The sequence below is a fragment of the Octodon degus genome, unplaced genomic scaffold, assembly GCF_000260255.1.
Source record: "Octodon degus isolate 3935 unplaced genomic scaffold, OctDeg1.0 scaffold00105, whole genome shotgun sequence".
NCBI lineage: Eukaryota > Metazoa > Chordata > Mammalia > Rodentia > Octodontidae > Octodon > Octodon degus.
In genome coordinates, this window is record NW_004524681.1 from 9,378,028 (window position 1) to 9,391,636 (window position 13,609).

Sequence of the window (13,609 nt, forward strand, 5' to 3'; positions counted from 1 at the left end):
AGAGAGAGAGAGAGAGAGAGAGAGAGAGAGAGAGAGAGAGAGAGAGAGACCTGCAGTACACTGGTCTGGGGTGAGAGGGTCCTCTCTTTGAAAGGAGACCCACCACAACCTACCTTGAATATACTATTTATTTTCAGAACCCCAATCTGAACAGTGCTCAGAAGGTGAATGAACTGCTGTTGGGAATGGCCTCCCAGATTTCAGAGAAGGAAGACAGAATAGTGGTCGAAGATCTGAGGGGTGAGCTCAGAGCAAGAAGGTTCACAGGCCGGGACTCGGGAGACTTGGGACCCTTTGAGTTGTCCGTAGGCCGAGCTGGGGTTCCCAGGATTCCAGAGTACAGATACGCACACAGGTTCAGCAGCCATTAGAAGAAAGGGCGTGTGGATGGTTCTTATTTTTCAGCCTTGTGTTGCTCTGATTTTATCTGTGTCTAAGTCTAGGGCAGCTGGGGGGTACCAGAGCTGAGCCAGCCGGGTCTCCAGAGGTTTTCATCCAGCCCTGTCTTAAAGGAAGCGAGCAAGGCATAGGGTGGAACATTTTCTGCTCAGTGCCAAGATCCATCTTAAATTTAGAGGAAAAGTCTTGCCAGAGAAACTGGCTATGACACTTGGTGGTGACTCTGGCCCCAAACCAAGACAAGGCCAGTACAAGCACAGATCTCATGTAGGAGTCCTGGCAGTGGGGGACAGTGCCCAAGAGCAGGACGCCAGGCTGGCAACCCTGAGCCAACAGCTGAATCTCTCCCTCTCAGATTACTGGCCTGGTCCTGGCAAATACTCCCGCACAGACTATGTGGCCAGCAGTATTCAACGTGGCCGAGATATGGGTTTACCCAGCTACAGCCAGGCCCTGCAGGCCCTCGGGCTGGAGCCCCCGAAGAACTGGAGTGACCTCGGTGCCCACGTGGACCCCCAGGTCAGGAATCCTAATGATGATGGTGGCAGCTGAAGCCTTTCTGTGGCAGTGCTGTTCTAAGTGCTTCCATGTTGACCCATTAAATGCACGTGGGGCTGGTATAAGGCAGACTCCAGCGTTCCGGGATGTTCTGCACCACTCTGCTGTGCCGTTGCTGAGGTCATCGCTGGGCAACTGCCATTATTCAGCTGCTGGGGTATCTCTGAGCTGCCAGCTGCCAAGGCTGGGCACTGGGTAGAGTTGAGCACAGGATGTGGTCCTCAGGCACCGTGGTTTCAGATGGTAGGGACACACTGACCTTCCTGGCAGATGTGTGACCACCCCAAGTGGAGCTAGCCAGGAAGGGGAGACTCTTTGGGTCTCACATGACCGCCCATGGTGCACAGGTGCTGGAGGCCACTGCCGCCCTGTACCACCAGGATCTGTCCCGGCTGGAGCTGCTCCCAGGGGGCCTCCTGGAGAGTCATGGGGATCCTGGACCCCTTTTCAGTGCCATCGTCCTTGACCAGTTTGTGCGGCTCCGGGATGGCGACCGCTACTGGTTTGAGAACACCAGGAATGGGTAAGGTGGGCTGGGCCCCCAGACCTCTGCCTGGACTTAGATGGCCACCACCCCACTGGCGCTCATCACAACTGGCTCCTTGGAGCTGAGCTGATGGAGGCCTGAATCTGCCCACCCAACACACACAGAGCTCCCACCTCTCCCCACCCTAGGCTCTTCTCTGAGGAGGAAATTTGGGAAATTAGAAACACCACCCTGCGGGATGTGCTGGTCACTGTCACTGGGGTGGACACCAAGACCCTGCAGCACAACATCTTTGTCTGGCAAGCAGGTGAGTGGCCTGAGATGCCGTGGGTGACAGTGGTCAGAGAAGGACGAGGCTGTAGGGTGGAATCTTGTGCTGCCGTCCAGAGTGCCAGGCTGGGGCAGGCTGCCTTGGGCCAGTTCCCACAGTGTGGACTGCGCAGCACAGGAGCTTGCCAGTTGGGCAGTGCTGGGCAATGGGATGAGGAGGAGCCTGTTAGAAGGAGCTGGTTCCAGGGAGGGAGCTCAGTCCTTTCCAGGACAGGGTATGGGGCCTGCCCAAGCAGTGGCACCTTCAGACCTGGTCATCTGTGCCCTGCCCCTCAGGGGACCCCTGCCCGCAGCCCCAGCAGCTCACGTCGGAAGGCTTGCCCCGCTGTGTGCCCCTCACTGAGCTTGACTACTTTGAGGGCAGCGGCGCAGGCTACGGCCTGGTCATCGTGGCCCTCTGCTGCTTCCCACTCGGTGAGCTTCTCCTCCTTCTGCTCTCTGGCTCCCCAAGACAAGCAGGCTGTTCCCTACCTGCTGGCCTGCAGAGGCCCCTCCTGGCCCCACTCCAGGCTGGGCTGGGAGGAGAAGGACAATGGCCGCGTTCTCCTCCCCACTGACCCTCTGGTCCCCTGCAGTGAGTCTGGTTTTTGCTGGGGTGATTGCCTATTTCCGCAACCGAGAGCGCAAGAGGCTGCAAAGGAAAGGCAAAGAGAGTATGAAGAAGGAGGCAGCCAAAGATGGAGTGATGGGTGAGCGGGGCTGAGGGTGAAGGGAAGGGGATGCCAGGCTGAGGAAGCTGGCTTTGGGGCTATATCACCACCCAGCTCTCCCTGCCCCAGCGATGGAGTGGCCAGGCCCCTCAGAGAGGAGCTATCCTGTCACCGTCCAGCTGCTCCCAGACAGGAGTCTGCAGGTCCTGGACAGACATCTGGCCGTGCTCCGCACTGTGCATCTGCAGCCCCCGCAGCAGGTCCACCTCATCCTGTCCAGCAACCGCGGCTGCCGCACCCTGCTGCTCAAGGTCCCCAAGGAATACGACCTGGTATGGCTCAGCCTCCTCAGCTGCTGGAGGCCCATGCTGGTGAAAGGGGCCCTCAGCAGAGACCCCAAGACTCGCCTGAATCCCCAGAGGCTGCTGTCCTGTCCTGGATGGAAGCCCAGCATTGGGCACTGCAGCGGGGCTGCCCTCTCACCCAGGTGCTGCAGTTTAACTCTGAAGAGGAGCGCAGGGCCTTCGTGAAGTTGCTGCAGGACCTGTGCACGTGCTGGGCACTGGGCTTCCACGTGGCTGAGATGGGCGAGAGCCAGCTGCTCAGGGAGGCGGTGACCAAGCAGCAGCGGGGCCGCATCCTGGAGGTCTTCTTCAGACACCTTTTTGCTCAGGTGCTGTGCTCTTGCTCTCTGGGGACAGCCTGGCCCAGGGGACAGGCCCAGCCTGGAGTGGACAGATGACCCTGGGTGTGGCCTGGCTGTGCTGCACACTAGCTGCGAAGTGTGATCAAAAAATGCCGAGTGTGACTGAGTTTTAGAAAATGTATGTTGGTAAAAGACACAGAATCTTGAGTCTATCTCAAATTCTCAAGCTCACCTAGAACACACCCATCCCATCATTTTTGCCACTTTCTGAAGCAGCTTTGGAGTTTTTCTTTCTTTCTTTCTTTTTTTTTTTCTTCTTGTGTTGGACACAGGGTCTCACCACACAGCTGAGACTTGTAGTGATCTTTCTGCTTCAGCCTCCCCAGCACTGGGATGACAGGTGTGCACTACCATACCTGGTTTTGGTGGCCAGCACAGGATGTGGTACTGGAGATCGAACCCAGATCCTTGTGCTTGCCAGGCAGGCACTTAGACCGCTGAGCTGTCTCTCCCAGTTTGGAGTCCTCTTTAGTGAGTGTCATTAGTTGTGCTGTCCTGGTTGCCTCTGTGTCCTGAATCCACTCAGAACGGTTCCCTTTCATGGTCACTTTGACTTTGGGGCAGAGCTGAAAGGTGCATGGCACCAGATCTGGCGAATAAGGAGGATGAGGACAGGACATCCTGTTTTTATGAGTCTGCCTTTCCAGTGGACAGTGGTCGGCAGCAGCAGTCACTGTATTTTTGATCACACCTCATAAAGACACTCAGGAAAGAGGACTCCAGAGCTGCTGCAGAAAGTGTCAAGAACCATGGGACCAGTGTATTTCTTTATTTATTTATTCATTGTGGCTGGCTCAGCCCACCCTGGGGGCAGGGCTGGTGCAGCATGTGGTGCCAGGGATCAAACCACGGTCCCTGTGTTGCCTCAGCTTGCCGAAGCAGGCACTTTAGACCACTGAGCTATCTCGCTGGCCCACAATCAGTGTATTTAAAGCAGAGGGGAAGATTTTTTGAGAGAGGTTCATGGCAATGTGATTTTTACTGTAATACATTTTTTTAAATCTTAGCATTCCCTCTATTGTCCAGTCAGGCCTGTACCTGACCTTAGGAGGTAACATCATCTCTCTGTCTCCATTTCCGCACCTCTAAAACAGTGGCTAAAGCTACGTTGAGGGTCTGGTGAGACAGTCCATGTGAGGGGTTCTCTAAGGCCGGTAGAGGGTGGCCCTGGACTGCCTGCCTTTGACCTCACTTGGAGGACTTGGAGGAGCGCACATCCTCAGGCCCCTCCCCAGTCAGACTGAAGAGGGTGCAGTCTGTGTTTGAACAAGCCCTCTAGGTGTTCTGGTGCAGGCTAGGTATGAAAAATCATCCTTCTGTGCACCACGCCTGGCCTGGGGACTCTGTAGGCATTTAATAGACGATAGTTATGGGTGACTTCAGACTCCCTGCACATGGGCAGAGACCGAGTCAGAGGCAGCCCTGCTGGATTGCCGTGAGAGCACACAGGATCAGTCTACCCTGCTTGCCCAGCAGTCCACAGCCTGCCTCGTCCCCGGGGGTCTCTCACCTCCCATCCCCCAGCTTTGCTGCCCTCAACACCATCTCCACAGTGTGGTGCTTAGGTCCCAAGAGAAGGGGAGACTCTGAGATTCAGCTCCCTCCTCTAGGACAGCAGCATCCCAAAGCACCAGGAACAGGACTCCACCTTTTGGAAGTGGATTTCAGGGCCAAGTGAACTCACTGAACTTCCCTCCCACTCTGCTGCTGCCCGAGTGCAGGTGCTGGACATCAACCAGGCAGATGCGGGAACCCTGCCCCTGGACTCATCCCGGAAGGTGCGAGAGGCCCTGACCTGCGAGCTGAGCCGGGCTGAGTTTGCTGAGTCCCTGGGCCTGAAGCCCCAGGACATGTTTGTGGAGTCCATGTTCTCTCTGGCTGACAAGGACGGCAATGGCTACCTGTGCTTCCGGGAGTTCCTGGACATCCTGGTGGTCTTCATGAAAGGTGAGGCCTGGGGCATGGCAGGCCATTGGAGAATCCTGCGGACAGGGAGGTAACTGCACCCCCCTTCTCTCCCAGGATCCGCAGAAGACAAGTCGCGCCTGATGTTCACCATGTACGACCTGGATGGGAATGGCTTTCTCTCCAAGGATGAATTCTTCACCATGATGCGGTAGGAGCTCAGCTGTCCTGACATCTTCACCAGGGAAGAGGGGCAGATGGGGTGGGTTGGAGATCATCTGTGAGAGGACCGGACGCTGCACCCTGAACCTTCGGAGCACCCCTGCCTAGAGCAGGGTCTCAATCTGTTTGGGTTGGTTTTTTGTTTTGTATTTATGTATTTGGTGCAGGGTCTCACTACACAGCTTGGACTTGTAGTGATCCTCCTGTTTCAGCCTCCCCGGCGCTGAGATTACAGGTGTGCCCCACCTGTACTCTAGCTTCCAAATGGCCCAATCCCACTCAATCTGTCCTTTGATGCTGTGTCACTGTGGGCCGAGAGCTCACTTCTGGCTGTATCTTGCTCATCAATCTCTGAAATGATGCTTTTTTTTTTTTTTTGGTGGTACCAGGGATTGAACTCAGGACCTTGTGCTTTCCAGGCAAGCACTTATTCCACTGAGCTATCTCCCCAGCCCTGAGATGATGCTTTTTAACAGGACAGTGGTGCTTGCTGCACTGCACAGGCACTGGCCTTTCTCTGCTGGGCTTGCACACATTTGCACAGACTGCTTGTCCAAGCTAAAGAAGGAGCATGGCCACAAACTCTGCCATGGTCAGTGAGACGCTGGTGCAGACTCTTCTGTCTGGGGTCCTGCTGTTGTTCCTTTCCTCCTAAAGTGTGCAAGCTGTGTGCTGGCATGGGAGGCAGTAGCCCTTGCAACCTCGGCCCATGCCCACCATCTGGTTCCTGGGGGCTGTGGAGGTGGAGTCCAGGGGTGGCATGGGCTGCATCCACAGAAGCGTGTGGGGTGCTCTGACGGTTCCCTGTGCTAATTAGATGCTCATCCCCAGCAGTAGGTCTCACACTCGAGGGCTGCCTTCTATAGGTCAAGGTCACCTTCAATGCTGCTGTCTTCTGAGCCTGTGGCCACGCCCCTCCCCCACCTTTGTGCGGACTGAGGCCGGATGAGTGCCTGCTGGTGCCTTGCCCTGGGTCACCAGTGAGCACAAGGCATGATCAGATGGCACCTGCCACACTCTTGCCCTTCCCTGAGCCTGACCTTGTGGGTGACAGGCAGTCTGTCTTGGGTCCCCCAGGTCCTTCATTGAGATCTCCAACAACTGCTTGTCCAAGGCCCAGCTGGCTGAGGTGGTGGAGTCCCTGTTCCGGGAGGCGGGCTTCCAGGGCAAGGAAGAGCTCACCTGGGAGGATTTCCACTTCCTGCTGCGTGACCATGACAGCGAGCTCCGCTTCACGCAGCTGTGCGTCAAAGGTGGAGGCAGAGGTGTGTTTGCATGGGAAAAGTCTCTTAGCAGTTCCTGGCACACAGGCCCTGGGTCTCTGTCTTCTCAAGTCCTTGGCCCTGGGGCTGAGCAGGGGGCGGTATTCAGTGCTGCTGTGTCCAGGTGCCCGGGTTGCCCACTGCACAGAGATGCTCGCTGAAAGCCAGCCTGCAGGCCCCTGACAGCGGGGCACTGTCCTGGCCTATATCTGGCTGGGGCAGAGAGACTGTTTTCTTATACAGAGGAATAAAGACTGACACACACCTGTAGTGGCAGCACTTGGGAACCTGAGGCTGCAGGAACATGAGTCTCAGGCCAGCCTGGGCCACTACCGACCTCAAGGCCAGCCTGGGCCCCATCATGAGAGCTTGTTTCAAAAGAGGAAAGGAAAAATTGCACGAGGGGCAGGCCTGCCCCTGCCCAGGAGCTTCCCTCTATCTGACTATACAAAGTGGTGGCGTTATCTGCTCAATGTAGTGGGCACCCAGTGTGGAGAAGGAGAACAGGACTAGAACCGGAGCACAGGACATGACCCGGTTCACCAGCAAGACCCCGGGAAGCCAGGTCAGCCTGTTCTCCTTACCAGGTTTTGGAGATGTCTTCAAGCAAAACAGCAACTTCCGGGTCTCATTCATCTCTCGGACCCCAGGAGAGCGGTGAGCAGGGATAACTGGCCAAGTGGCTGCGTCCCCTGAAGGATATCTGAGGGAGGACAGCTGGCTGGTGGGCTGGGGTCAGGCTGCCCCCACTCCAGCCAGTACCCTCCACAAGGCTGCTCAGGAGCCAGCCGTCTCTCTGCCACTCCAGGCAACAGATGAGCCACTGTGGCCTCCAGCCGAGCTCTGGCCTGGCAGTTCTCCAGGCTGCGAGGACATGGGGTAAACAGGCCCCACTTTCCTTTTCTCAGCTCCAGCCCCTCAGACCTGGCACTCCCAGCCTCAGAGACCCCTGGGCTAAAGAAGAGGTTTGGCAAAAAGTGAGTGTTTCACAGATCTTGGGGCCCACTGAAGAATAGAGAGAGGTCCCTGTGGCTCTGGGCCGTGCCTACTCCCCGTTGACTTACAGGGACCATCCCAAGTCTCATTCTGCTTGTCGCTGACCCGACAGGGAGGGAATGGGGGGCTAGAGGGCCGAGGTGACTTTCCATTCTCTCTCAGCCCCCAGTCCCCATTCAGGCACAGGGCCCAGCTCAGAACCAACATGGGGCTGGTAGTGAGGGGTCTTGTGGCTCCTGCTGCAGGGAGCAGGGTAGAGGTACAAAACAGGGAAGAGGAGGAGGAGGAGGAGGAGGAGGAGGAGGAGGAGGAGGAGGAGTCATGGGAAGGCGGGCATGGTAGGCACAGATGAGTGAGGGTTGGAGAAAGGGCTGCTTCCTTCCTTGTGTTTTATGGCCCACCCTGACCCTGGAGGTGCCCTGGGCTGCTTGCATGGGTGGCCCTGGGGACAGGCTGGGATGTCCTCCTTGCTCACCTGCCTGCTCCTGGCGAAGGGTGCTAGGGCCGCCTGCCCAGCTCTACACGGAGGCACTGCAGGAGAAAATGCAGCGTGGCTTCACAGCCCAGAAGCTGCAGCAGTTCAAGCGCTTCGTGGAGAACTACAGACGCCATATTGTGTGCACTGCCATCTTCTCAGCCATCTGTGTGGGCCTCTTTGCGGAACGAGCCTACTGTAAGGTTCTGGGGGAGGGGAGCTCCCAGCCCAGCCTGCTCCATGCTGATCACCACCTCGGGCTACAGACTACGCCTTTGCCTCGCCACCCACGGACATTGAGGAGACCACATATGTGGGCATCATCCTGTCACGGGGCACGGCGGCCAGCATCTCCTTCATGTTCTCCTACATCCTGCTCACCATGTGCCGCAACCTCATCACCTTCCTGCGTGAGACCTTCCTCAACCGCTACATCCCCTTCGACGCCGCCGTGGACTTCCACCGCTGGATCGCCATGGGCGCTGTCCTCCTGGCCAGTATGTGGCTCCCCGGGAACCCTGAGACCCCATCTCCCTCCCCGTGCCTCCTCTGTCCTCCAGCTGGGGGAGTGCGGGCCCCACATGGCATCTCTAACACAGGTCTCTTTCAGTCCTGCACAGTGCTGGCCATGTGGTCAATTTCTACATCTTCTCAGTCAGTCCTCCAAGTCTGCTGGCCTGCGTGTTCCCCAATGTCTTTGTGAATGATGGGTCAGTTCTGGGGTCTCCTGGAGTGGGCATAAGAGGGACAGAAAGCCCGGGGCCCTTGCTCTCCAGAGTGAAGGTGCAAGGGGCCCCACCTGGGATTCCTGAGGAGCAGTCACCTTTCCCCCAATGAGGGACCTGGCTGTAATTGCCAGGGAAGGTGTCTAGGAGAAGAACCAGACATTCTGCCGATAGGCCCTTGGCATGCAGTTTTGCTTTGTTGGTAGAAACACATCGTTGTCATCCATCCAGTGACAGAGAGTAGGGACATTAAGATACTGTCACTCAGTAGACACCTATTGAACATTTACCTATGCCACACCCAGGGATGGATGAGTGAGCAAAACATAAGCTTTCTTAGAGCTTATAAAATAATAATTCAAGGAACCAAGTGGAACTGCAGCCAGAGAGCTGCAGGAGGAGAACAGCTGGGTGCAGAGAGGGTGGGTGCTGGGCACCGGCGCCATGTTCCTTGGGAGCTCCTGTGGTAGCTGGCAGGGACTCTCCTGACCTCCACAGCCAGGACCAGTGGCAAGAGCAGCCTTGGCGTGGCATTGGTGGTGTCCTCCTGGCCCAGCTGGAGCTGACTGTGTCTCTGTCCCGCAGGTCTAAGATTCCCCCAAAGTACTACTGGTGGTTCTTTGAGACCGTTCCAGGTAGGGTTGTGGTGAATGGGAGACCTGAAGCTTCCTTGGGGACACCTCCCTGAGCACACACTGGTCTGTAGTGGCCATGGGCTCCATGTCCAGTCACTTGGGCCAGGCCGGGGATGAGAGGGATGGGGATAGAATGGCAGCACTATCTGGTGATTTCAGCCCAGGCTGAAGTCCCAGGTACTCTGGCTGGCTTCTGGTCCCTAGGGATGTCGGGGGTGCTCCTACTTTTGGTCCTGGCCATCATGTACGTCTTCGCCTCCCACTACTTCCGCCGCCGTAGCTTCCGGGGCTTCTGGCTGACGCACCACCTCTATGTCGTGCTCTATGTTCTGGTGAGGGTTCTTCTGGGCAGGGCCAGCCTGGGGTAAGCGACCCGTGATGAGTGGTAGGCCAGTAGAGGAGGGAGCTGTAGACCCTGCGCCTCAGGCAGAGCCCCTGGGAGCTGTGGCCTCAGATCCAAGCCTATGCCACAACCGGGGTACACAGACCATGCCCCACTGTGCAGAAAGTGCCAAGGCCGGGGGATCCAGTGCTCGGCTGGGCCTGAGCTGCACTAACTGGCTGTGTCTTTAGCTCATCATCCATGGCAGCTTTGCTCTGATACAACTGCCCAGTTTCCACATCTACTTCCTGGTCCCGGCCATCATCTATGGGGGGGACAAGCTGGTGAGCCTGAGCCGAAAGAAGGTGGAGATTGGCGTGGTGAAGGCTGAGCTGCTGCCGTCAGGTACTGGCCTGGCCTGACCCGGGCAGGGAGCACCAGATGTGGGTTCCTCAGCCTCGGTGGAGCTTTGGGCCTCCTGACCCCCTCATCCACCTCCTGACAGCCTCTTGGGACTCTGGAAGCTTTCCTGGTAGAAATGCAGCTCTCAGAAGAGCTGTGTCTGGCCCATGGGGGACCATCACCCAGTGAGGTGACTGTGGGGAGGAGGCAGAAAGCAAGGGAGGAGGATTTGGGGTGATAAAGGCCTCAGCATGAGTGGCCAGGTACAAAGGAGGCCAGGGCATGAACCATGTCCCCTCTGAGCAACCCCCCAACCCAGGTGATGGCCCTGATCCTAAGTGGCAATTCCATGGAGGTGAGGGACATGATGTTAGGTGTCAGAGCGCCATCCTACCTTCAGGACTCTCAGTGTAAGGTTAAGGGAGGGGCAGCTGATTAAACCCTGAGAGGTGCCAGGGATCCCTGAGGCCCCTTCATCCTGCAGCCTGGGATTCCTCACCAGGAAATGGAGGATAAAAGAGAAAGGTTGAACAGGGAGCAGAGAACCTCAACTCTTTTGTGCCAGAGACAGAAAAGGAGACTCCTCCACATTTGCCCAGACCCTGTGGCTCTGGGACACTCATGGGTCTCAGGAGTATGGGAAGGACAGACCAATCCTAAGTACCAGGAGTGGCTTCTGATCACCTCCCTTCCCTGCCCACGGCCCCCAGGAGTGACCTACCTGCAGTTCCAGCGGCCCCAGAGCTTTGAGTACAAGTCGGGGCAGTGGGTGCGGATCGCCTGCCTGGCTCTGGGGACCAATGAGTACCACCCCTTCACACTGACCTCTGCGCCCCATGAGGACACGCTCAGCCTGCACATCCGGGCGGTGGGGCCCTGGACCACCCGCCTCCGGGAGATCTACTCACCCCCAACAGGCAAAGGCAGTGCCATCTACCCAAAGGTACCCCACTTCCAGACCTGTGCTCTGGCAGAGGGTTCCTGAGCCTAGATATCCCAGCCACCCAAGACTAGGCTGGGATGCTCCCCTGGGAACACGCCTGCCCAATCCTGGCTCAGAGCTGGGGTGAGGCTGGGCTCATCTTTCTTTCTTCTTGGCAGCTGTACCTCGATGGTCCCTTTGGAGAAGGGCACCAGGAGTGGCATAAGTTTGAGGTGTCAGTGCTGGTAGGAGGGGGCATCGGAGTCACCCCTTTCGCCTCCATCCTCAAAGACTTGGTCTTCAAATCATCCTTGGGCAGCCAGATGCTCTGTAAAAAGGTGAGCATTAATCTTCCTTTCTCCACTTTGGGGCAGGTGGCCAGGTGACTTCCTGGCATCCCCAACAGGAGTGTGGAGAAAGCCCCTGGCTCCCAGATGCTGGGTCTATGGGGGCCATTTGCACTCAGCAGTTGAGATGCCAGGTTCAGAGGGAAAGAGGGTAGAGGTGCAGCCAGGGGCCTCTGCTCACATCGGTCCCTTGGAGGCCTAGAGGCAGGCTGGTGGCACCTGTCAGAGCTGTCCTGCCTGTGTGTACCTGGGGGTTCCCAGTGTCTCTGGGAAAGCACCCCAGATGTAGGGAGCCTGAGCTGAGCTGGTCCCGCACTCCCCGGCTGTCCCCAGATCTACTTCATCTGGGTGACGCGGACACAGCGGCAGTTCGAGTGGCTGGCCGACATCATCCGGGAGGTGGAGGAGAGCGACCGCCAGGACCTGGTCTCTGTGCACATCTACATCACACAGCTGGCCGAGAAGTTCGACCTGAGGACCACCATGCTGGTAGGTGAGCGCCCACTGGCCGGCGGGAGGGGCAGGGAGCTGGCCCCGAGGCTGGGCTGTGACCTCTGCTTGTCCCTCCAGTACATCTGTGAGCGGCACTTCCAGAAGGTGCTGAACCGGAGCCTGTTCACGGGCCTGCGCTCTGTCACCCACTTCGGCCGGCCCCCGTTCGAGGCCTTCTTCAACTCCCTACAGGAGGTGCACCCGCAGGTCGGCCACGCTCCCCCAGGCTCGCTACTTTACACTCTGGGGTCATAAACCTGCCCTGCCAGGAACAGAATGGCTACAACTCTGAATCAGTGTTCCCCAGACATGGTGCAGGGGTGGGGGGTAGGGGGTGAGGCAGTGATAAAAGATGGGGAGAGCGTCACACAGGGCTCTGAAGCCCCTGGCCCTATCAGAGAGGTCACGCTGAATAATCCAGCTGTTCTTGGCCATCAACTTGGCCATGTTGTCATTAGCACCCCTGTCCCCTGCCCCCCCCCCCACAGTAACAAGCAAGCCTTCCTCAGGGACACTGGGTCATTCCAGATGGTCTCTGTACTATCAAGGAGCTGGCCCTGCCCTGAACATGAGAGGCCTCACCACTCCCTCCTGCTACAGGTCCGGAAGATCGGGGTGTTCAGCTGTGGCCCCCCAGGCATGACCAAGAACGTGGAGAAGGCCTGTCAGCTCGTCAACAGGCAGGATGGGGCCCACTTCATGCACCACTACGAGAACTTCTAAGACCGCCCTCCCTGCCTCCTGCTTCCTGGCTCCTGCCCTGGCTCAGTGGCCCACGTTGCTATCCCTGCTGGCAGTCTCTGCCCCGCAGCCCATCTGTCCCGTGTTCCAAAAGAGAGAGGAGGCCACCTCAGCACCAGCCCAAGCCACAGCTGGTTGTGGCAAGCCAAGTGGACAGGGGTCCGTCTCTGCTTGTGCCGGTGTAGAAGTAAAAGTACAAAGCTTTGGTCCATCCCATATTGCCCCATTTCTCTGTCTGGCACCTTCTTGAATGAGGAGGGAGCCAGGGGTCTCTGAGCTGGAATATTCCCAGAGCCCAGCTGGAAGTCCTGTGGCCTCAGTCCACAGGGGAACAGGCCACCCCCACCTTCTGGCTCTGAGAGGGGACGCCAGGGACAAAGGTACCTCCAGCCCCAACATCCCTGATGGCCACTGCCCTGAGGCCCTGGCAGGTCCCCCTGGGGCAGTTCCTGGATCCTGGGACCAAGGGACCCCAGCATCTCTGCCAAATTCCAAAACTCTCAATCCCCCCACTTCTGGAAGAGATGAGGGGACCAGACTTCCTGGTTTGCCCAGGGCATCTGCGGTGGAATTCCCATCCCAGAAAACGCCTGTGTCCCGGGCAGATTAGGCCAGGAGGTCAGCGTCCACTGGGGCTACCCTGGGATGTCACCTTTATAGTCCTGAAGATCCTCTCTTCCCCTCCCTCACCCGCTCTTTCCTAGAAAGGTGAGCTGCATGTAATGTATTTTAAACTGAGGTACAGTTGCAGAGAGTGGACAGACCTTAAAGTAACCATGTAGCTTTTACAGCACCACCCAGTCGGGACACAAAACATGGCCACAATTCCATCACCCCCAGAACTCCCCTCACACCCTCTTCTAGCTAGTTTACCCCCCAGTTCCAAGCAGCAGCGCTAATGTGACTTCTGTCATGGGGATTGAGGCGTCTGAATGTGCCCTTTAAGCCTGGCCTGTCTCGCCTCGTGTGCTTGTGTGACACATTCTTGTCCGTCCGTCCGTCTCTGTCTGTCTGTCTGTCTGTCTGTCTGTCT

The 13,609-nt window shown here is 57.5% G+C and overlaps 1 protein-coding gene across 1 annotated transcript; it reads left to right on the forward strand.

The window, feature by feature from the left end:
• The first annotated feature begins 141 nt into the window (after nucleotides 1-141).
• Nucleotides 142-12,642, forward strand: Duox2 (dual oxidase 2). Its single transcript, XM_023724096.1, has 24 exons — nucleotides 142-240; nucleotides 755-918; nucleotides 1,305-1,480; nucleotides 1,633-1,751; nucleotides 2,051-2,188; nucleotides 2,350-2,463; nucleotides 2,554-2,756; nucleotides 2,912-3,097; nucleotides 4,852-5,077; nucleotides 5,153-5,246; nucleotides 6,335-6,522; nucleotides 7,107-7,176; nucleotides 7,428-7,496; nucleotides 8,010-8,188; nucleotides 8,257-8,487; nucleotides 8,601-8,700; nucleotides 9,301-9,350; nucleotides 9,555-9,682; nucleotides 9,924-10,077; nucleotides 10,785-11,017; nucleotides 11,176-11,334; nucleotides 11,677-11,832; nucleotides 11,914-12,042; nucleotides 12,436-12,642. Exons 1-24 carry the CDS (start codon nucleotides 186-188, stop codon nucleotides 12,556-12,558), a joined length of 3,444 nt encoding a protein of 1,147 aa, XP_023579864.1. The 5' UTR covers nucleotides 142-185; the 3' UTR covers nucleotides 12,559-12,642.
• The last annotated feature ends 967 nt before the right edge of the window (nucleotides 12,643-13,609 follow it).